The sequence below is a fragment of the Rhinolophus ferrumequinum genome, chromosome 5 (assembly GCF_004115265.2).
Source record: "Rhinolophus ferrumequinum isolate MPI-CBG mRhiFer1 chromosome 5, mRhiFer1_v1.p, whole genome shotgun sequence".
Classification (NCBI taxonomy): Eukaryota; Metazoa; Chordata; class Mammalia; order Chiroptera; family Rhinolophidae; genus Rhinolophus; species Rhinolophus ferrumequinum.
This window is the reverse complement of record NC_046288.1, coordinates 41,219,005-41,242,758: the sequence shown is the minus strand read 5'-3', so window position 1 is coordinate 41,242,758 and position 23,754 is coordinate 41,219,005. Positions and strand designations below refer to the sequence as shown.

At 40.0% G+C, this 23,754-nt stretch overlaps 1 protein-coding gene across 5 annotated transcripts in view; it reads right to left on the bottom strand.

Moving 5' to 3' along the window:
• AFF1 (ALF transcription elongation factor 1) overlaps nucleotides 1–23,754 on the bottom strand; it is a 172,310-nt gene that overhangs the window by 31,946 nt on the left and 116,610 nt on the right. For all 5 annotated transcript variants that reach the window (XM_033105974.1, XM_033105978.1, XM_033105976.1 and 2 more), the window contains 4 exons: nucleotides 15,727–15,771; nucleotides 10,881–10,967; nucleotides 10,070–10,106; nucleotides 6,642–6,693 (listed from right to left, as the gene is read on the bottom strand). In XM_033105974.1, the coding sequence (XP_032961865.1) occupies nucleotides 6,642–6,693; nucleotides 10,070–10,106; nucleotides 10,881–10,967; nucleotides 15,727–15,771 (221 nt within the window). The remainder of the gene's footprint in view (nucleotides 1–6,641; nucleotides 6,694–10,069; nucleotides 10,107–10,880; nucleotides 10,968–15,726; nucleotides 15,772–23,754) is intronic.

Genomic DNA, 23,754 nt, shown 5'->3' with positions numbered 1-23,754 from the left:
CAACATATGAGATGTGATAAAAAAAATATGGTGAATGTTTAAATTTTAAAAATTTACAGTAAAAGACACATTGCCATGAATCCCCCTCAAAGTACTCTCCCTCGCTTTGAACACACTTATTCTGTCCTTCTTGCCACTTTGTGAAGCATTTCTGGAAGTCCTCTATTGTGAGTGTCTTTAATTACGTTGTCATACTGCCTTGATGTCCTGAATCGATTCAAAACATTTACCTTTCATGGTCATTTTGACTTTGGGGAAGAGCGAGAAGTCACACAGAGCCAGATCCGGTGAATAAGGTGGATGAGGACACACTGTAATGTTTTTATTTGACAGAAATTGCCACATACCAGAAGCGATGTGCAATATGGAGTATTGTCATCCTGGAGGAGGAGTAAAGACACTCACAAAAGAGGACTTCCAGAACTGCTTCAGAAAGTGCAAGAATGATGGGATAAGTGTGTTCGAAGTGAGGGGGAGCATTTTGAGGGGGATTAATGGCAATGTGTCTTTTACTGTAATAATTTTTTTTTTTAATTTAAACATCCACTATGTCTTTTGATCACACCTTGTATAAAGAGAAATCTCCAAATGGTGACAGTAGTTGGCAGAACTCAAATTTATGGAGCGACTGTTTATGGGAGATTATGGACTAACAAAACAGAGGGGAAAGTGATTCCGCACATGATTTACTGTGGTATTCGAGCTAACGGTGGGTAAGGTAAAAACTGTTCCCAAAGGTGCAAAAGATTATTTAAACACCATGGATGAAGTGAAAATTATCTGCGGTAAAATAATGACATGAGATAAAAACATGAGTATAAACGAGGGGAAATTTAAAGTTAATAAATAAGATTAAATCAATAAGTATGACAAAATAATAGTGCAAGAGTGACATACTAGACTAGAGACAAAATCTAGAAAAATTATTGCTGAGAATCATGTCCACTAAGTATTGCTCATAGGTAATACTTTTTCTTCCACATTTATTCTGAGTACTTATTATATGCCAAGCTCTGTTTTAGACTCTATGGATATCACCCTAAGCAAACAAAAATCCCTGCTCTTGTGGCACTTACAGACTAGAGGAGGGAGATAAACAACTAAAATACATACTTTCTCAATGGGTAAGACGCTTAAGAAAGGGCAAAAGTATAAAAGAGAAAGGATGGGTGTGAGTTACTCTTCCCCGTGGGGTAAGGGAAGGCCATGTTGCTAAGGGGATGACATACAAGGGGAGACCTGAAAGGAGGAATTGGGGGGAAGAATAATCAAGGCACAAAAAACAGCCAAGAGGCCAAGGTGGCCAAAATGGACCATGTACTGGTATACGGGGGAAGGGAGGGTAGGAGGCGAGAGGCAGAGAGGGAGGTTATGGAGGGCCTTGGAGGCCTCTGCAGGGGGGAGGTGGGAGGACGGGAGACGAGACAGAGAAGTGGACCACATCTCGTTGGTTTCATAGCCCAGCATCCCAGAGTGGGTGCAAGGTACAAATGAGTGTAGGGCTCATAGACACTTAGCGATTTAAAATATATTTTATTCAGTCTTTCAATCCATGTTTAAATTAGTCTAGGGTCACTTATTGCAGTAAATTAACAGTTATGATTAAAAATGAGACTTCACTGGACCGTTAATTTTCCATTAAAATCGCATTTTGCATATGCAAATGAACTACTCCAAAGTAGTCACTTCCAATAAGGATTATTCTTTGATGTCTTCAAATGCCTTCAGAGCCTGCAGCATAAATTATTACGCCCTTTTAAAGGTGGCAAGCACTCCCCGCCTCCCTCTCACCATTCAGGCTCCAGATCAAATGTCACCTCCTCTGAGAGACCTTTCCTGACCTCCTGCCCAGTAGTATCAACCATCACCCAAAAAAAACTCTTCCCCCAAGCGAACCTGTCACTATCGTGTCACCTAGTTTGTATTACGAGCCACCTCATTTAGTTACAAGTCGTGGAAAACAAGAATTTTCTCTTACAGGCCACTGTTTCCCCAAGTACCTAAAGCAGCCCAGGAACACAGCATGTGTTCAGTTTTTACGCACTGAACGGATGAATGACAATTTTTGGAAATATCTCCAAGTCACCTGGAGCCAAGCCCAGAGAAAAATGTATATAATTGGAGTCAAAAGCAAATTAAAGAATGGTGAGAACAATTTTTCTTTTGTAAAACACGGACTCATTTACTTAGCACTTACCTATTTCTACAATACACACTTGATAAATTTATCCTTCTTGTCCATTTTATTTGACCTTTGGTCTAAGACCAAGTACAGTAGTGGATATCATCCTAAAGGCTTGCTCCCAAAGTAGTTCACAGCATGGCTGTATCATTTGAGAAAGTATGGCTCCGAGGTGAATATTTTGAGAGAACGATCTTCCAGAACCGTGGCAGTATTTTTATAATTATTCAAAATATGCTTCATTTCACAGTCTTAACAGAATATCCCTTCAACATTATGCAAGTTTCCAGCATGAACCTGTACACAATGTTAAGTCAAAAGTTGTGCTGCAAGAGATCCTAGAATATTGTCTATTCAAGTTGGAAGTCCAAGAGTCAAACTGACTATTCCAAGAGACTGTAATTCTACAATGAGCCTTTCACAGCACAGTGCAGATTAGGAAAAGAGGTGATTATACATTTGGGAGTTGCAGTACTTTCTAAATATTGGTTTAATGTTCCCTAGTGACTACAATTCTGAAATGAGCAGATTTTTTAAAACATTGTACAGAATGATTCTTTTTGCTTGCTTTCACTTAAGAACAGAAATTCTTCAACACTCAATCTTACAAATTCTCATTTCTCTATAGCATGGCTAAGATTAACTCAAAAAAAAAAAAAAGCTGTATCTGCTTTCTTCCTTTTATTTTACACCTCTACCTTTTCTCCTGAAAACAAACAAAACATTTCCTAATATATCTAGGTTACCAAAATAATCATGAACACCAGTAACCTTGGATTCTGATCACCTGATCAGATAAGCTGGGAGTGGGGGAAAGAAATGTATCCTTCCCCAGCAATGCCTGGTATTGAGTACTGGGAATTATTGTCAAGAATGGGATCTCCAATTACATAATGTGATAAAGGCTTAATGTAGTTAAACCATGGTATAACTGACCAGCACAAATATCTGTTCCTTTTTTTCAGGAAACAGGGGTATGATCTCAGTGACAAATCATTTATGTAAGCTTTACACATTCGGGTGATTTCTACCACTCCTTCCATAGTATGTATCAGCAAATAGCACTCTTAAGTTAGAGTTGTCATTAAAGGATCCAGGCAAAACATTTTCACATAATATAATCTAACATTTAAAGATAACACAAAAAAGAAGTGTCTTAAAAAGGAGAAAGGTAATTTCCTCAGGCTAAATATGATTTAAATGAACTGGTCCAAGTAAGCCACTTCTTCAGATTTAGTTCTAGAACATTTCAGCTGACATGTGTCCTGCTGTGATGATTTTATAATGCAATAAACTGAAAGAATGGGGCTTTCTTAGTTCTTTGCCAAGATATTTAAAAACAAATACTATTGTAAAAGTTGAACATTCAAGCTCACTTAAAAAGGTATCAGACTCTTCCCAGCCTTTATCAACTTTACCATTTCTTCCCATCAAACTTCCTTCTGGGACAATCCCAACCCCAGCCTCTACATCCAGATATGTCCCTCATTTCAAAAGAAACTTTCCACATAATAAAAATTTCAAATTGTATTATAACAATTTTATTGTAGGCTAATTTCTGTCTCTAAATAAGTACTGATAATTTCTGAGAAACACACAAGAAAAATAAAAGAGGGCACCATCTAGTAAGGATCTGGCAATTTCAGGGTACGGAGTGGGAAGGGAGAAGAAAGTCATCCACAATAGTATACCTATCAACTGCCTTATAGTTTCCAAAACATTAACAGATTTTCCCTTTTGGAAGGCTGACAGAAGAATTGACACCAGCAAACTGCATCTGGATGCTCAAAAGAACTATCCACGATTACATAAAGGATATAATAACTACATTAAAAAAGGAAATACTTTACACTTTGCCTTCAGAATTCAGCAGATATAAGCCTTGGAAAGGAAAAGGATTCCAAATCCAGGAGCCCTTAAAGCAACATCCCCTCCCCTAAACTTAGGGACAAATAGCACTTACATCCTAGCTAATCACTTCCCCACAAAGCTTGGCAGAAGCAATTCATTATTTGAGAACTAACTAGAACTTCAACAACAGAAATTAAAAGCAACAGATTCAGCACATATTTCTTTCACATCTACATCCTTCTACCACCTGGCTAACTGCTACTCCCCACCCCCAAGTCTGGACAGATATAAAAATTAATACAGACTCTTCACAAGTTTATTCTCTAGTTCAAGGCCCCCCTTTTTTCCTTTGTATGTATTCCTCTACTTTCCTAAGGATTCCCAAGTACTAGTAACTCTGAAACAAAACGCATTATGACCTACATTGATTTTTAAAACCAAAGTACAAATGACCCCATAATTAACATTCTTTTCCTGACATTCAAAGTACATTAGACTATCTCCCTGGCACCGTGTGTGTCACCGAAGTGGTGTAAGTGCATGTCAAAGAACCCTAACGACACTAGATCAAATTAACCTGTAAGAACGAAGAGATTTACCGTACTAAATCTGAAACAATGACTGCACTTCACAAATTAATTGGGACACCGCTTTCATCCAGTCTCCATAAAAGTGATTCCTTTTTCCTAGAGGTACATTTCATTTTGGCACTTATCAATATCACCAACGCCACTGCCATACAACCACAACCATACAGCCCTTGTTACCTACCCAGGCTCAGTATTACTTTCTCTCCTCTACCACTCTTCCCTTCCCTCTTCACCTCCACTAGGCCCTCCTTTCATCCGTCCCCTAAATCCACTAGGATCATAACAAAATTCTTTTCTGGGTAATTTTATATGTAGCAAATTGTTTCCATAAAGAAAACACTACACATGTCACAAGATATAAGTGTACCTGTTAGAAACTTTCAGGCACCTCTGATTTCAGTGGTTTCACTCACTTATCAGGAGAACTACCTTTTTCTCTGAGTAGCAAAATTGTCGTAGAAAACAGTCTCAGTCCCTACCACCTACCTAAGCCTGAAAGCTGATGGCAATTGGTGTGGGAGGGTGTAACTTTGAGCTGCTCGCTCTGAAGCTACTTCAGAGGCCCAGGTCAGACCCAGTTGCCTTTCTCGGTCTACCCACAGGCCTCGGGAAACAGCTGCTTCCTTCTGGTGCTGCTGCCGCCACCCACTGGGCTCTTTGGAAAGCTCCTCCCCTCTATTCTTACTGCCAAGGGGGAGGAGAGCTCGTCAACTCTCCGGTCCTCCCTGCCCCCAAAAGATACTGGCCAGGGCCTTTTATGGTCTAAAGGGCTTTACTACCAACCACTATAAAGAATACGAGGTACAAAACCTTGGGGAAGTTACAGGGCTTCAGCAGAGTATTACAATTGTGGTTCTTGGATCTACCAGCTATCAAGTGGTTTAAAAACCTCTTCCTTCTTTAAGTCTAAGTCGGTGATTCTAGACTTTCCAAATTCAGGAGCCAGTAAATTTGAAAAAAAAAAAAAAAAAAAAAAAAAGAGACAGAGAGAGTATAACTGACATACAGTTAATTTTTTTCTAGTAAAAGACGATAAAAACAAACAAAAATTCACCATTTGCCAGTACCACAAATGAAACATTTTTATTACACTAAAATAATCTATCCCTTAAGCTACAATTAATTAACCTTTAAAAAAAAATCTCATTATATTGTTCTTTTATTCTTATTTTGTTATAGTGAAATGAAAACAAATTGCATCAAGGGAACGACGATTTAGCCTGGTTCCACATTCAGTCGTGGTAGGAGATAAAATTACCTCTTCACGTCAACTATACAGTTTTTAAAATAGTCAATCCCCTCCAATCCTTCCTTCCAAAATACATGGAATAAATAGTATCCCTAGAAAATAGGAGAAAGCTAGAGCTTGAATGTGAAATCCCAAGACTAGCAAACTCATGTTAGTAAGTGATTAGATACCGAAGCAGAGAAAGTCTGCGTCACTTAGTCCCTGAAGCACTTCTGGTTGTGTGAAAGCAGTATTAGTTCAATACCACCAAGAAACGACAAATTGGGTCAAAATGCTGATCTTAAAATCTTTATTATGTAGTTTAAACTGTTCCAAAAACCCAAAATATATCTAGACTTACTTGGCCTTAATAAAGAACAGCTGGGCAACACGCCTCATTTTTTTATTAGTTAAAACTAGGCCAAAAAAGTGGCAGAAAATCTTAAATTATGCACATCCCCCAAAATTTGTCTCCAAAAGCTAAAGCTATTTAAGACTGAAATTTATAAAGCTAAAACCTTCTATTTTCCACATTTAATATGTAAATAATGGCTCAAATGCCTTTCTTTTGAGAAAACCCCTTAGCAAACTCTATGGTACCTTTGAAACCTTCAAAAGAACTTAATCCAAATACAAATGTAGGTCGCGTCTTCCCTCTACAATGCAGCAGTATTTTATGAAAATCCTACTTGAAAGCAGGGGTAAAAATCTAAGCAATAGATTTACGTGGGAAATTAGAATGTAATTGTAACTGTATTACAAACTTAATAAACAAAAACATTTTACTTACGATGTTCCCTGCTGCGAATTAGGGTGCGTTTTTGAAGATGTATCATATTGTTCTGTGGAGGATGGGGAAATAATTAGAGCAGCACAGTGACGTATGTTCATGAGACTCTTAGTTACAAATTCCTTTTTGCTGTCCCCCACCCTCACCTTTTTCACCTCCACAGTATAGTACTTCAATGCTGTCACCCAGAGGGCTATGCACTGGACTTGGTATAATCTCACCATTATACAGTAACATTTGTGTTACTTCTAGAGAGAGAGGGCTTGCTCAGAATTAAAACCCTTAACAACAAAAACACTTAAGCACTGCTTACAGCGGGCCCCACCACACTGCTGGCAACTTTCCTATGTGCTGGAGACTTTCCTTCCCTCGATGTCAGTTGGTAGGGGCTCAAATAAAGGCACTGGGACAGGGCTGCTCTCATCCCCCACCTGGTTTGACCTCGTATATCTCAGTAACCTGCTAGCTTCTGTCCTCGGCCAGCAGTGCTCTCCCTCCCACCTGGCCCCTCCATTATTCAGCACCCTCTCCGATCAATTATTCAACAGCTATTCACAGACTGCCTCGTAGATAACAAGATGTTCAAGGCATTTGACCCTGTCTTCAATGAGCTTACAGTTGACTGAGGGACATCAAACAGGCACGCAAATACCTACAATCCTAGGCTGTGTGAGAGTAGGTACACAAATCTGTCATACAAACTAACCCTCCCAGGAATCTAGAGAATGGTCCCTCTGTTGGTAATGACCAAAGAAGGCAAATTAGAAAAGGAACAAAATGAACTGTGTCACAAAGGATGGATGAGATTTTGACAGAATGACTGCTGGCAGGAGGGTGAGGAAGATTTTCAGGCAGAAGAGAGAGTGTGAACAAAGGTAGAGACATGCGAGAGTGAAAGTGGCACAGAGTGGAAAAGGTAAGGCTGGGTACAGAGTCCCTGGTGGATGGCCTGGGAAGACGGCAAAAGTCAGACTTTAGAGGGCTCTGAATGCCAGGATGGGAAGTGATAACTTTATTTGTTGGGCAATGAGACACCACCAACGGTCTAAACAGGGACTTGATAGAGCGATTCCTCAGAAAGATTATTCAGGAGGTGCAGCCTGGTATAACCCAAAAGGGAGCAGGAAACGTTAAATGTGGAGCAACAAACCAGCTGGGAGGCTGCAGGTTTTATATGGGTATGAGGTAATTGAGACCTGAAACAGAACTTGAAGTGGAATGGAAATAGGGGTGCCTTTCAGGCCAGAGTGAGTGATATTTCCCATCAATGTCATGTAGAGACCCTTGAGTATTTGCAATTAATCACTTTATCCTCACGGTGGCAGCACCTCTTATGTATGTTTAAGATTTCATATTTTTATATATTGCTTCCCTTTCTGGCTAGAAAGCTAGGGCCAGGACTACAAATTAGAGGGGTTAAAATCACTCTTCTGACCACTCACGGGGACTCTCCTACCGACATGGTGACTGGGCCCTAAGCGCCACAGGGAGGTTACTCTCAGACAGCCATGTTTTCGCACATGTGGACATGAACACTGGGACGTGCAAGCAAAATCACTATCCTTCATTCTCTAGACTTTCTACAGGCTCCAATACCGTGAGATCGCTCTTCAAGAAATCAGAATTCTCTTGTTGGGCATATTTTGAGAAATACATGTCAAGCTCTACTTTTCGGAAAGCTATATCTGCATACACTCCACTCCCTCTTCATGCAACATACAACTAGAGCGCTTTAGGGTCGCAGGCCACATTCTCACAAAGGTAAACAAACAAGGGTCCTGAGAACACCGACAGACAAATTGGCAGCAGCATGTAAGACCCCAGGATAAACATCTAGTGAGCCAAGACCTAGGGAGATCTGCGGGCATCTGACGACTTCTCCCCAGACCGACGGGGAATGGGCCCACACTACTGCACGGGCCGAGAGGACCGCCCATGCCGGGACAAGAATGCACTGACCTGCCAGCCCATCTTCAACTACCCTTTGCTACATAGGGAAATCAGTTTAAAGGACTTAAGGGTCTTCCTAAACCAGGAGTTAGCCATCGTACAAGCTGTGAGTAACCCAGGGGAAGGCACACATTCTGCGTGGCTGGCCGCTCCAGCAAGTGGAGGCAAAGGAGCCCCAGCAATCCTGGACACAGCCAGGCTGGCGGTCAACCTGCAGGCGCGCTAGCTACTCCAGCTGGTATCTAGCTTCGGATAGGCTGTCAAAATGCCGAGAAAAAATATTTCCCAATCTCTCCAAGCAACAGTCCATTTCTGTTACTTTTACTTGGTTACTTACACAACAGGGTGGCAAGACAGTCAGGCTTATTTCTCGGCATTTGGGGGTAATTTAGATATGAGTTCTTTGCAAGCTCTTATTCAGTATCTCTAGAGCAGGGGGTGGCTACCTTTTCTATAAAAGTCACATAGTAAATATTTTAGACTTTGCAGCTGTACCTTGTAACATAATAATAAACGAATGGGCATGGCTGTACCTAATAAAAACTTCTTCACAAAACTAGCTGAACGGATAGATTGGGCTCTCAGGCTGTAGGTTTGCCCACCCCTGCTCTAGAGGAAGGATGTTCTGTTTCTTGCTTTTCTCATCTTTTTTATACTTTCCTCACATCCTTACAATTTAAATAAGAGAATAATCTAAGGAAAAATGTAAATGAGGGGAAAGAATGAGGTGGGGAGATTTGAAGGAAGAGCCACCTCCGTGGAATATCTATCTATGAGCTCCCTCTCCCGACACGTAACACACACCCTGTTTTGGTCTCCCCGTCCTTTGACGACTAATACTTCGTAACTTGAGTACTTACCACATAGTATTGATGAACTAAATAACTGCAAATACCCTAGCCATTTTTGCCAAGCTTGAAATGCCTTGCATGTAGTTGAGACACAAAGAATGTACTGACCTAAAGGGTTACTGATGAAGACAAAAGCCAGATCTAGTTAGCTTTCTTCTGTTTCCCCCTGAATTTTCAACTATTTACAATCCATAAAAGGGGTCCAAAAAAAGAATTACAAGGCAAATACATATAGAGGGTTTAAGGAAGTTGTGTGTTGCATTCTCTATAAAAATTTCTTACTTTTGTGTAAAAAAATACAAGAACCGCATGAAATATCCTAACCCATTCTTATATACAATTCCTGGGTTACAATGCTTTGAGAGTCGCATTCAAGATCCTTATCACGTGTCAGGCTATACCAAATTACATTTGTTAAGTACTTTAGTAAGACAGCTTCATGAACTCTTTGCAACCATCTGAAATTCCACCTAAAGAACAGCTTTATATCTGCCCTCCTTCCTATTGTTTCAACATAGGAAGCCCTCATCTCCACTGGGGCATTTGTCGTTCATGTTTTTTATATTAAAACAGTAAAAACCACACTTTGTTCTCCAATGCAATAATCTGTTCCATATATTTACTTACTTTGGTTTTGGGTTGCAGAACTGATGTGCTGAGAATCCTAGGGAAAAAAGTAATAAAAATCTCTAGTTATTAAGCTTTATAAATCTAAGACTACATCATAGCTAAATCTGTTAAACACAAATAAATCTAATTTTTACATAAAATAGGATTCATTGCTTCCATTCTTTCTTAGAGTTTATTTTCCTTTGGCAATGAGCAACGATTTTCTTTTAACAAAGGATAATGTTTTGCCTTAAAACCAGTAATAATGAATCATCCTTTTTTAAAAAAAACTACTTTAGAAAAGTAGCTAATGTAAAGTATCTAATGTGGCAAATTCTGGTTTGGGTAGACATAACCTATTGTGAAAACAGTATCATGGAAAGGAATAGCTATAATATGTTAATGATGTGCATGCACGCCAGGCTGGACAGCACACAGATGTGACGGTGCTACTTCTACATTTTGAAGGCTATCCCAAAGCACACCGCTCCTCAAAAAAAAAAAAGACGAGGAAATGGCAGTGTTTTTATTTTTAATGCATTGTTCACAAATACAGAAATGTGCATGTCATCAATTAATTCACTTGTTATTAAAACCAGCACAAACGTAGCTGATGACACGTTAAACTCTAAGAAAATTCAAGACGTGTAAGAAGTATAAGATGTAGGTATATCTTGTGAAGCCCTTTAGAAGCTCAGTTAGCTGAAATTTTAATCTAGCCATCAACGATTTCAACAAGTAGTGTTTGATTAATCTGGCTTACAGCAATACCTCAGACCTCTCAATGTGGATGCAGTGCCTGCTATACTTTATACTTCTAAGGAATTACCTTGGTGGGAAAAGGAAATTTGGAGGGCTCAGCTGTACTAGGCGTATGTATTGCTGTCAAAGGAGGAGGCCATGAATGGGTCATTTCCTGAAAAGAGATTTGGAAAGGGAAGAAAAGGTAAATTATAAATAGAACATTTATTGTTACTTAACTTTTTAAACAATGTGGAGCAGATTGATGGTAAATGAAAAGTGAAACCTTAAAAGTTATTTCATTTACTTTTTTAAAAATTCCCACTTAACGGGCTATGTCCAAAAGCTGAAGATCTCCAACTTACAAAACTGAAAAAAACTCAGTTTGAAGAAGAAAAACAAGAGCTAGAACAGGAATGGTCTTAACACTCTGAATATTATAAAGCGTCTAAACAAATGGTCGTAGGTATTTACTAGAGCTTATGTAACTGTGAAAACTGAGTCTCTACTCAATGCTTTCTTTCTCCCTCAGCTTCTTTATTGCGTTTCCTGGAATTATTTAAGTTCAAAGGAAGAAGAACTTTCCTGTTTGACTTAAGCAAACAAGTAATTCAGGTCACTTGTTCCTCTTGGGAGAGTTTTAATGGATTTGACCCTTCCCTGATACACACTATTAGCATGTAAGAACTTTTTGGAGGACGAGGCCTTAAAAAACTACCTTCCCTTTCCATTAGCAGACGTTTCATTTCTATTCACTCTTCATGGAGACAAGGTTTCTAAATATTACAAATTCATATATTTATCTTGACATGAATTCTTTTTTTCCTAAGCGTATTCATGAATTGTATTTTGCTTTGCTAAAAAATATCAGTGGAAAACAGAATGTCAGATTGAAGGTGTCTAACACACACGTGTACAAGCACAACTTGTTAAAAAGCTAAAATGGAGATCATTAACTCCTACTCTTCCATTTCACAGATAAGAAAACTGAGTTCCAAAATGACTGGACTGGATGCCCCAAGAAGCCAGTGGCTGAGAGCACAGAGCATGGGCCACTTGCCTTCCCAGTCTAAGAGAAAGAAATCCATTCTGTGAGTAAGACTTGCATGGCGAACTGGATGAAAGATCAACAGGCAACTCGCTACCAGCAAGCTGACAACCCCAGACCACGCTGTATTACCTCACCTGTGTAACACTGTGTATTATTACACTTCATTCTTTTCAAAGTGCTGACCAAAGTCTCTATTACCACAGAAATGCCATGTGATCCTTGCAACAACTGGAAATGGAGCTCTGGCAAGTATTTCTACTCCCAACCTCGGTTTGCATCTTCCCTTGCCTGTCCCCACAGCCACTCTCTGGGCTGCTACAGCCCCAAGATCTACATAAAAGACCTGGCACAGAGACAAGCAAAATAACTGATGCCGGCTTTCTTGAGAAATTTTTGTTAAAGGTCAAAGCATCCCCATGTCTAGCCATGTGCTTGGTTCAGATGAAGTTCTGGACTAAAATGTAAAGGAAAGAGTTAATTAAGCACTTTGGAGCCAGAGATCCAGACTTGTATCCTGACTCTGACCCTCACCAGCCTAGCTGTCTGAGCTCTCTGAGCCTCAGTTCTCAGTAACAGGCAGACTAAGACCACTTATTTTCCTAAGTGTTTAGGGGTAATTTACGTCAAGTGCTTGGATACACGGTGCACAGAAAGCACTTAAAACTTAAAAGCATTATCATTTTTAATTAAAAATCTAGAACTTTGATAGCTTCTAGAGAGCTCCCTGCTGTTTTATTTATTTCACGATACTTGAAGGTATGGGACCATTATAATGCTATGATGTAAAAACATAATCACGTAACCGAGAAGGTGTTTGAAAACACCACCCTTATGTTTTCTAAGAATTTCTGTATAATTCCAATGATATCTATGACTTTTAGTCACCGAATATTCCCAGAAAATGTCCATTGTACTCTCAGTGCCTAAGACTATCGGGGTATTCAATTAGACAGTCGGAATGTGCATAAAGTCTTTCAGGCCCTGAGGGTTGGCTAGCAGTCTGAAAGAATTTAAGTACTTCCCTAAATGCCCAGCTTAGGACAGGGACTTGGGCCTTAAGAGAATTGGAGCCCTAAGGAGAAGAGGTTGCCCTGAATTGCAAGGCCAAGAGCTTGCTCCTGACCTCACAGTGACTTACCACGTCAGTGGGGAACACGCCTTGGTACCTGCCTCAGGCCTGGTCTCTGGGTGCCACGGCTGCACTCCCCGCTCCCCTTCACTCACTTTGCTCTAGACCCACTGTCTAGTTTTTGCTGTCCCTCTAACACACCAACCTGCTGCCACCTGGAAGGGTTTACACGCTTTCCTCTGCCTGGTCCTCTGTTCACTAGCCTGCTGTATGACTCACACCACGTATCAATATCGGATGTTTTATTACATATCTATGACCTCCATGAGAGCAAGAATTCTAATCATATGGCACCCCCAGTGCCTAGAAAGACATTCGAGGCTTACTGGGTACTTGTTGAGTAAATGAATGAATGAACAAATACTAACGCTACCACTCACTGTACCAGTGTCGCTGGCATGCTGCACTGAGGTAACGTCTCCAAGTCCTGCATTGTTCCCCTGGAGGCTATGCCACTTAAGTAGAAAACCTGAGCTGTTTCCACTCTCCCACTGAGGGCACTGCCCTACCTGGACCCTCATGGGTGACAAATTCCGGGTGTCTAGCAATGTCTGTCTGTCACCTTCTTACTCCATCAGCCTGGAGGACTTACAGGCTACCACTTCCCCTTCATTAAAATACTTCCACCCCTAATATTTCCCCTAGAGAAACAAATAATATCTTCCATGATTGATTTTCTCTGTTAGACAACTATTTCCTGCCTTTATTGCCCATCAGAAAGAGTTGTGTTAGGATTCCTGGCAATCTTCGTAAATTGCTGGTACAGGGTAAAAGCAGGAACCACGAGGAAAAGGAAACTAACTGGCTCGACATCTGAGAATGAGAACAGGAATGGACTCTAGAGACCATCGACTAGCCCATGGATTTCATTTTAGCAATGGGGAAACTGAGGCCAAGGGAGAACACGCATCTTAGCTGAGGCCACAGAGAAGAGAAGGGGACAGAAATTAAGTCTCCACTATGCACAGGCCTCTGCCCTCTGCAGTCCAGGACATCCTTCTATTTCAGTCTCCCTGTTCATGATTTCCACGTGAAAATACTCACCTCTTGTTTATTAACCATTTACATCCAAACATTCCCAGGTAAGTCAGAACTGAGTACTGTGTTGTTGGGTGAGAGGAGAGGAGGGATGGATGGGTTTATTAAATTAAAAATGCTTGTCTGATGCCTCAATACCATCATTCTAAGTAAAGGATTTGACAGTCATATATAAACATACATCAAAACCTAAGAGAAGCATCTGACATACGCAGAAGACAACTAATCTATATTGTTGGATTTATATTTGAAGTAACTATAGAACATAACACTTTAGAAAAAATGCTAAGGTCGTATTTTCTAACTAAGTCATTTGCTATTTTTATGACTTAACATACCAAAGAATTTCAGAAATAGCAGAGGGAGACAATAAAACAAAACTTGATCGAGATAACTTGTTAATTATTAGTTTTGTTTATTATTAATCTTACTTGCTGTTTGAGAAAAATTTCTTGTTAACAAGACAAAGTATGTTTCCTTAGACGGATATCTTTCTCAGAAAATCCTAACTAAAAAAGTAGGGGACGGAAGATTGTAAAACAAAAATAATGGAATTATTTTCCAAACATCTGGTTAGACATCACTTTTATCAAAATTTCACAAGTGAGAAGAAAACCAATATACTTAATTACTGATTTCAGCGCCACCTCACTTAATACTTTACAATGAAAAATTAAAGAAAGAACTGCGCAAGCATATATTTTGAGGGAAAAAAGTGAGCAGCAGAGACATAAATTAATAGGTACATGTGTTTTATATATATATATATATATATATATATATATATATATATATATCTCCTACTTCCAAAAAACAGTGTGTGTGTGTGTGTGTGTGTGTGTGTGTGTATCAGAAACCTTATAGTAAAAGATAAAAGCAAGAATACCATTAAAACTGACATGGAAGAAAATTAAAAACCATAGAAGAGGAATGAGAAATAAAACCCTCAATTATTATAATTACTATATTTGAGCATTAAATTTAGCTTTAGATTTCCTGGAAATTAAAGCCAAAATGGGAAAACATAACCGTTTATATAAATCTTCTGATAAAAAGAAAGCATGCTGGTTCATGAGGAGAAGCCCCACCCCCCATCCCCACCCCCAGAACTAAATTCTAGAAGGAATTTATCATCCTTCTGCAAGAAAACTTGAACAAATGGATAATGGATTCAATGATGTATTTGTAGAAGCAGGACAAATGTGCATGGCACACTCTCACTAAACAAGAGCAAAAAATAACCCTTTTACATCAGTCTAAAGATGCCCATTTACTTTTTTTACCCCTTTAAAAATTCATGGGCTCATTGATGCTAAGGCCATACATGTGAGGTGTCACTTACAAAACATCAAGCACTATTTAACCCCTGCTGTCTCCCTAACCAAATCCATGCAGGAAGTGTCCATTCGAGGAAGTGAGCAACTCTCCTGAGTCTTTATGGACAACCAGAAAAACCTGAGAGAGACAGGTCTTAAAACGCTGGTCCAAAGGCCTTGTAGTTTGTAGCCTTCATTTTAATAAAATCTATCAGCGAGTTCAATAATGATCTTAGACTCCCTTTGTTACTGTTCTGGTTTATCTCGCTTTTGGAGGTGTTTGGGGGGCACTGCTTAAAGGGGTTTGGAATGGCAACTGTTCATTAAAGTCAAAGTAAATGGATATGTGTCTGCTTACTTAAATATTTCTTCAAGGGAGAAACAGTAACAATGAACTCACCTTCAGAATCTCTTCAACACAATGCACTTCATTGGAGTAGGTCTGCTGAAAATGAAAAGGAAGAAAAACTTAGCACACAAACAAAAAATCCTAGAGTGATAGTGATAGTAGATGCTGGTGTTAGTACAGCAACACTCATAAGTAAATCACCTCAGGGCCTACCTTTTACTAGCTAAGTGTTAGGAACTTCACTTTCTGGATGAAACAAGACAAAGACATTCACTTGACTTCATCGTGAGGGAAAGCAACAACAGACTAATTATGACCCAGGTCAGAAGTTTTCAATGGAAAATGTGTACATTAAAGAAAATTAAAGCTGGCCCGGTGGCTCAGGTGGTTGGAGCACTGTGCTCCTAATGCCGAGGTTGCCAGTTCGATTCCCACATGAGCCAGTGAGCTGCGCCCTCTACAGCTAATATTGTAAACAATGGCTCTCCCTGGAGCTGGGTTGCCGTGAGCTGCTGTGGGCTGCCGTGGTCTGCCATCAGCGTCCAGTGGCCAGCATAAGTGGCCAGCAGCCGGCGAGAGCTGCCATGAGCTACTGTGAGCGGCCGACCAACCACTGGCAACCGACTACCTCAGCTGGGAGGAGCGCAGGGTTCTTAATACCAGCATTGGCCAGGGAGCTGTGTCCTAAACAACTAGACTGAGAAACAACGGATTGAACCGGAGTGGCGGGGGGTGGTGGATGAAGGGGGAAAAAAGAAAATTAATACATTTGTCAATCTAGGGGAAAAAGAATGTAACAAAAGTGGAAGCAGAAGGAGATAAAACCAATGTCACAGTCTGCTGCTTCAGAGATCATTGAGCCAAGTTACACGAACACAAAGATCGCCCAAACACTTAGTAAGCCCACAGTAAAGAGGCCAACACCCAATCAAGGATAGATATTTTATTTTTGGTAATATTTTAGCCTGCCAAAATTCATTTTAAAGTTAAATGTCTCTAGCTTCTTTCAGGTCAGCATTTTGATTACATACACACATACACACACTATTCACACATATATGTACACACACAAAATATTTCCCCCGAGAAAGGCCCTAAGGAGAGAGATTACCTAATGTCTTAGAGGAAAGATCCACTATTTATACCTCTTCCTTATCCCCAGCTAAACAAATGGCGGTTGCTGCTGCTAGTATCACCACACAGTGTCTAGGAAATGTCATTTTATAGTGCAAAAGAAGGAAATGTTAAATCTTAAAAAAGAAAAAGAAAGAAAGAAATCACTTTTCCTTAACTAGAGACATGAAACAAAACCCACGGATTTCATAGTTTTCAATGGAACAGCAGCTTCTGCTGTGTGTCAGTTCATAAGCCAAGTGCCCTGGGCAAGTTCTACACAACACCCCCTCCCGTTAAAACCACTGTTCATGAAGAGCTGGGCAGTTTGGTGCAATAGCTGCCTCACAGCTACACAGCAGATGGAAAGGGTTCTTTTCCTGGCTCTTGTTTCTAATTTAAGTGCAATTTAATACAGCACTCAGCTAATTCCTGAATTAGGGTTTTAAAATCCACTATTTCCCTCATTCCAGTTTATTCTAAGGAAGAAGGAAAAAGTAAAGAATATACAACAGTCACACTGTCCTCTACCTGAATCTAATGGACATGTCAAAATTCAAATGAAATTAGGCCTGCCGGGGTCCAGTTTTAGAACATGTGAATCTCTTAGAAACGTTTTTATTGAAATGTCTACAGTTTGTTATTTTTGAGGTAGGACCTGGAAGTTAGGAGGTATGACCAAAGAATCAAAGATATCCCTTTTATCTACTGTCCCCACCGGAACTGCCTTTAGGTATTATTACGCATGTCAACAGCTAGACCTGCTTACCCACTTTTAGTTTCCAAAGCCACAAAGGGATACCAAAAAACTGAACCAAACATTAATAACCAAATATTTTAGCAGGAACATCAGAAACAGAAATGAATGCTGTTTTGAATACGTAATCATATTCTATGGTTTCAATTTTTCACATGCATTAGGAAAAATAACAATTAGAAGCTGAAGGTAAATCACTAGAACAGAGCATATGACTACTCACTCAGGTCAAATAGTCCCTTCATCCTATCTGCTGCTGGAATGAGGAGGGAAATCTAATTAAAACACCTAGCAATCAGTGAAAAAGTGAAGCATTTTGGAATGAGGGCAAAAAAAGATTTGCCCACTGCTTCCAACAGAATGAGGTCAGAAAGATGCAACTTCAGGACACTAAAAAAGACTTTCTGATCTTCCTAATTCCTCAAGCAGTCAAGATGTTTCCTATCACTAAAAGATTCTTTTTTTCCCTAAATTTTTATTACATGAAATGAACCAGGACTGAAGAAATTTTTCTACAGTTTATTGTTTATTAGTATCAGGGTAAGATAAATATCGCTACAGTGTTTCCTCAAAAATAAGACCCAGCCAGACCATCAGCTCTAATGCGTCCTTTGGAGCAAAAATTAATATAAGACCTGGTATTATATTATATTAGACCCGGTTTTATATTATATTAAAATAAGAGCCGATTATATTATATATATTATATTACACCCGGTCTTATGTTAAAATAAGACTGGGTCTTATATTAATTTTTGCTCCAAAAACGCATGAGAGCTGATGGTCCGGCTAGGTCTTATTTTCAGGGAAACACGGTAAACAGTCACCATTTAATGTATTAAAAATTCAAAATGGGGTCTTAAGTTCAAGCATTAATTGGTTAAATTACTGTGAACTTTCCATATGAAGTCCATTATGGGAGTATGAGTATTTCAAAGGAGTGTGGGGCTTCCATTCCAAATACGTGAGAATCTATCATGTTTAAAGATCTCTCAGTAGCCTGTTTCTCATGGCAAAGAGCTGAGAACGATCAAATGACCAACAACGGGAATCTAGGTAAGACCTTACAGCACCTCCACAAAGCAGTATGCTGTGCAGACTTAATAATGTAAATATATGTGTTTGCATGGAGAAATGCTTGAAATATGTATTTTCAAGTTTTTCTTTAGAAAGAATTTCATACTTACAGAAAAATTACAAAAATAATACAAGGAATTCCCACGAACCCTTCACTCAGATTTCCCAAATGTTAGCATTCTACATATTCTTTATATTTTCTCTCTCACCTCCTCCCCCATCTACACTGGACTGTTTGAAAGTAAGAGAATTAGTGTTAATGCCTCTTTACCCCTAACACTTCTGGGTGTCCCAGGATACGTTTTAAAACTGCATTTAAAAGAGGGGCAGTTAGGAGAATGTATAGTAGGCGCCCATGCCCCATCTACCTGGGATTCTTATTTCCACTCTTCCCCCAACCCAAATAATTAGACTCTGAAACTAGAGTACAGGCATTACAGGTGTGTTTGCAGAGAAAGATCTGGAAGGACAGGCTGCCTTGTTTAATAAAGTACAACTTGGCACCTTCAAGTCTGCCACTGGACTTTCCAAAAAGGGAGGGGTAGTTCAACAAACCATTATGGCCTAATCCGTTCCTTAAAATCCACTTTCCCCCCACAGGCCCTCCCTTGAACACTGGCGAAAGGGTAAACAATCAGCTTCTCTAAAGCACAGCTGAGTTAAGGCTGAAGCTCTTCAGGTAAGACTAACTCAAAGAACAAGAGATGATAAAAAAGCAACCGCCAAACTCTGCTACTTGCATGGCTCGAGACGCTCTGGTTTGCAGGTCCTTCCCTGTCTAGCTCTCCTTCAATGGTGCAGACACTGACTTCAGCACTTACAACCACAAACCTCACGGTTGTCTCCCACTCTCAACATCTGGGTTCCTAGAGGAGACAGTGCTCCCCTCCTGCCTCCTGTGGCTCCCTCACAAGTCCAAGTCCTGTATGTATTAGGTTGGTGCAAAAGTAATGGCGGTTTTTGCAATTATTTTTAACTTTTTAAACCGCAATTATTTTTGCACCAACCTAACAGACAGACCTCCCAGCAGAGACCACACTTCCCCACTGGGGTATAGCCTTCACTCGATTCCATTTTTTAAGATGATAGCAACCACTTATTGAATACATATTGTACTTGGCATTGCATTAAATTTCTTACATACTATTATTTCCTCCATTTGATACCATCTATTGCAAGATGCACCATCATTAGCTTGGTGGGGGCGGGGGAAGTGTGGCAACTGCACTAAATGCACCCATAGACTGTAGATATATCCCTTACTACAGAAACTTAACAATGAAATGAAAATCTCTGAAGAAATTCTGTATAACACTGTATTTAATTCTCACATCAACCTTTATGGTAGGTATTACCCCAATTTTTAAAATGAGACTGAGACTGGATTCTAGAGAAATTCAGTTACATGTCCAAGGTCACACAATGCTCTGAAATGACTAAATCTGGCTTCATGATACTGTCAGACTACCCTCAACCTTCAGGCAAGAGGCAGCATATGAGGGAAGGAACATGATCCCAATTGTTTGATGCATGACTAAAGAGCAATTTTTTCCTTCTGATTGTACAAGAAGCACTTTTGTATTCAGATGTAACGGCCTCTTACTACTGTGGCGCTTCAGACCAGAAAAGGCAGCGAAGCTGGCCTTGGTCTGCTTTCTCACTCCTCTTGGAATGACATTGTGTAATCACAAGGAAATGCACTGATACCAAAATAAAATATGTTAGTAAATGTCTTCTAAGCATGACACACAGTTTGTTTTAATAAGCTAAAAAAGAGCTGGATGGAAAAAATATACCTCACCACTGAGACCAGGAGGGTCTCGCAATATTGTGTTTTAAATCTCTCAAGTTTCACCAGAGCAGCACTTCTGTAACAATGCGATTCTCAAAAAGGCTTAGTTATCGCTCACCAGGAACTGCAGGGAGCACGAAGGCGGCATGCTGAGGAAGGAAGCCAAAAATCTTGGATTCTAGTTCTTGTTCTGCTCAGGACTGGTTTTGCAATCCTGGATAAGATTCAACTTGTTTGGGACTATTTCCTCATGGTGATAAAGGGATAATATTACCAATCCAGACTGCTTCACAGGGTGGGTATGAAGGTCAGATGTGAAACTTTAACATTCCCTGATTCCCTCACCCCCGAAACTGTGCCTGTGCTCCCACAGCTGTCTGTACTTTTCCTGTCAAAGCCCGCATGTTTGATCATCTCTGTTGCTTCTAGATTACAAGTTCTCTGAAAGCGGGGGCCAGTTCTACCTCGCTGAATCACCAGTCACACTTTGCTTGCAGGTACGTGTTCAGTCTCACAACTCAGAATATGAAAATAAGTTTCCAATTCCAATTTTTAGAACTTCAGAGACTTAGTAAACACTGAAGCTTGTCTGAATTAAAAGTCAACATCTTAATTAACAAACTACACGGAAATAAACATACTAGGGACAAAAAAGGAAATCATTTTGCATTGTTTTCTCCTTCCTCTTAGAAACTTTGTCCATGTGTCAGATTGCAAAACGAAGGGCTGACAGTAGTCCCGTGACTGTGAGACAGGTGAGGGGAAACAGGCACGCGAGTGCTGTGCGTGGCGGGCGGGCACAGTAGTGTAACTACTGAAGACAGCGATTTGGCTACAGCCGCCAAATGCCAATTTACCACTCTGACCCAGCAACCTGACTTCAGCACCAACTCCTACATGTACAAAAAGACATATGTGCAAGTTATTCAGCCTAGTGTGCAAACAGGAAGGTCCTGGAAACCTGTAAATGCCCACCTGTAGGTAACAGGCTAAGAGGAGTGTGGTATATGGTGCTTACACAGAAACACTATGCAGCTATGACAAAGAATGAGGAAGCTCTTCCTATACTGGTTTGGGACCATCTCTAAGACATATTGGTAAGCAGAAGTTAAAAAAAAAGAAAAAAGAAAAAAAAAAAGAGGGCCAGCCTAGTGGCTCAGGCGGTTGGAGTTCTGTGCTCCTAACTCCGAAGGCTGCCGGTTCGATTCCCACATGGGCCAGTGGGCTCTCAACCACAAGGTTGCCAGTTCGATTCCTCAAGTCCCCCAAAGAGATGGTGGGCTGTGCCCCCTGCAACTAGAAACGGCAACTGGACCTGGAGCTGAGCTGCGCCCTGCACAGCTAAGATTGAAAAGACAACAACTTGACTTGGAAAAAAGTCCTGGAAGTACACACTGTTCCCCAATAAAGTCCTGTTCCCTTTCCCCAATAAAATCTTAAAAAAAAAAAAAAAGATGCTGTATATGCCAGGACTTGTATAAATGAAAAGATGATAGTGAGAAAAGAACATATATGTAGAGTTACTTAATATGCACAAAATACAAGAAACCCATATCAATTACTGCTAGAAAGGAGAACCAGGTGGCTGGGGAATGGAGTGGGGGGAGGAAGGTCTTCACTATGTATCTTTTTTACCTTTTAAATTCTGAATCTGAAATACATGATCTATTCATCAATAAAAGCAAAAATTAGAGCTAAAAATGGGGATAAAAACTTTCTCAAAATATACCTAAATATCTTCTGCCACATTTGCTTCTATTTTTTATTAGCCTTCCTCTATGTAACTTCCTTCTCCCCAACACACACTTGTATGAATGTGCCCCCAGAATCCCCCTCAGGGCTCTGGGCCTGTCCCACCTAACACTTAGCACACCGAACTGTTCACAGAATTACTTACAGTCAACCTGCCCTAACGGACTGTGAGGTGCTCCTGGGGAAACCCAGGGCCTGCTGTCAAGGCCTGACCCAGTGTTTGCTGGCTAGTTCACTCTTGCTTCTCAAACTAAAGGACACAGTCCTTAAAAGAGGGTTATTTGGGAGGAGGGGGGAATTCTCGTTTGATCAATCACACTTATATACGGAGCAGACACATCTGAAACACACAAAGCCTCACAGGATTGTTTTGAGAAAGAAAGAAGACAATACACGTTAAGGCTAATGCCATACAAATAAATTCAAGCATTTATCATTAAGATGTCATAATCAGTATTTCCAAGAGACAGATTAGAGGAGGAAAGCAGAAGGCCTGCCTCAACAAGGTTTTGACATTTAACTTTATTCTGTGAACGCACAGTAAATTACCTAAACTAGGCCTATTCCAAGAACACACTCATCCTGCCTGGGTGTGCCTACTTCAGTGGAAAAAATACAAAGGTGCTAGCAGTGTTACTTCAGAAGTATCATGCCCTTTGGGGCATGATACTATCCACACCCAGAATTTCAGGAGGAGAAGTTTTAAAATCCCTAGACAGATTCATGGGCGCACTCATACTGCACATTTTTTTTTACAAGCGAAAAGTTGTTAACATGGAAGGAGGGATAATAGGTTAGAAGACAGAAAATAAGGTGCTCTTAACAGTTTTCTTAAAGAATAGTAAATAAATAGTATTATATAAATTGCAAACCAACTTTGTTAAATTATCCCTTCAAAAAAGTAAATGCCCTCCAGCTCTTCCCAAATATTTTCAAATAATGGAAAGGTTTTGCGTAGCTTTTCAAAGGTGATGAATTCCCAATATGTAGCAAAGAATTAGTCACACAGTTCCTGGAAGCCTCTTTTTAACACCAAGCTGTCTGCCAGACGTAGAGGCTAACAAAATTAGTGTTATGCGGACTGGAGAAATCCCCATAGTCCTCCAAATAAAATTTTCAAGGAGAGGAGGAAAGAAATTGATAATAAACAAAATGAATTTAAAAATTATTTTTTAAGATGACAAGCAATCTATAGGTTACCTACAGTTAATACCCAACAAAAACTTACCGCAGACCAAGCAACTCTACTCATACAGAAGCATCTAGAAATGAGCAGATAGTGTGGAAGCAGAGGTGTCACAAACACCGGCTGCCTGTTTCTGGAAGTCTTCCTTCACCTGACTGCCCAGCCTCCCTCAATTCTGAATGGCAGCCCATGGTGTTCTAGTCTGTCTCCTCCATACTGGCTTGCTGCAGGTGGGGACTGAGGTGATTCATCTCTGTATCTTCTAGGGCCTTAGCATAATTCTGGACTGATACAGATACGCAAGTAATATTTGTGAAATGAATAACTTTGATTTTTTTCATCTCCAACAAAATTCAGAAACATGAGCTTGTCGAAAAGTAATTATGGAGTAAGTGAATTCTG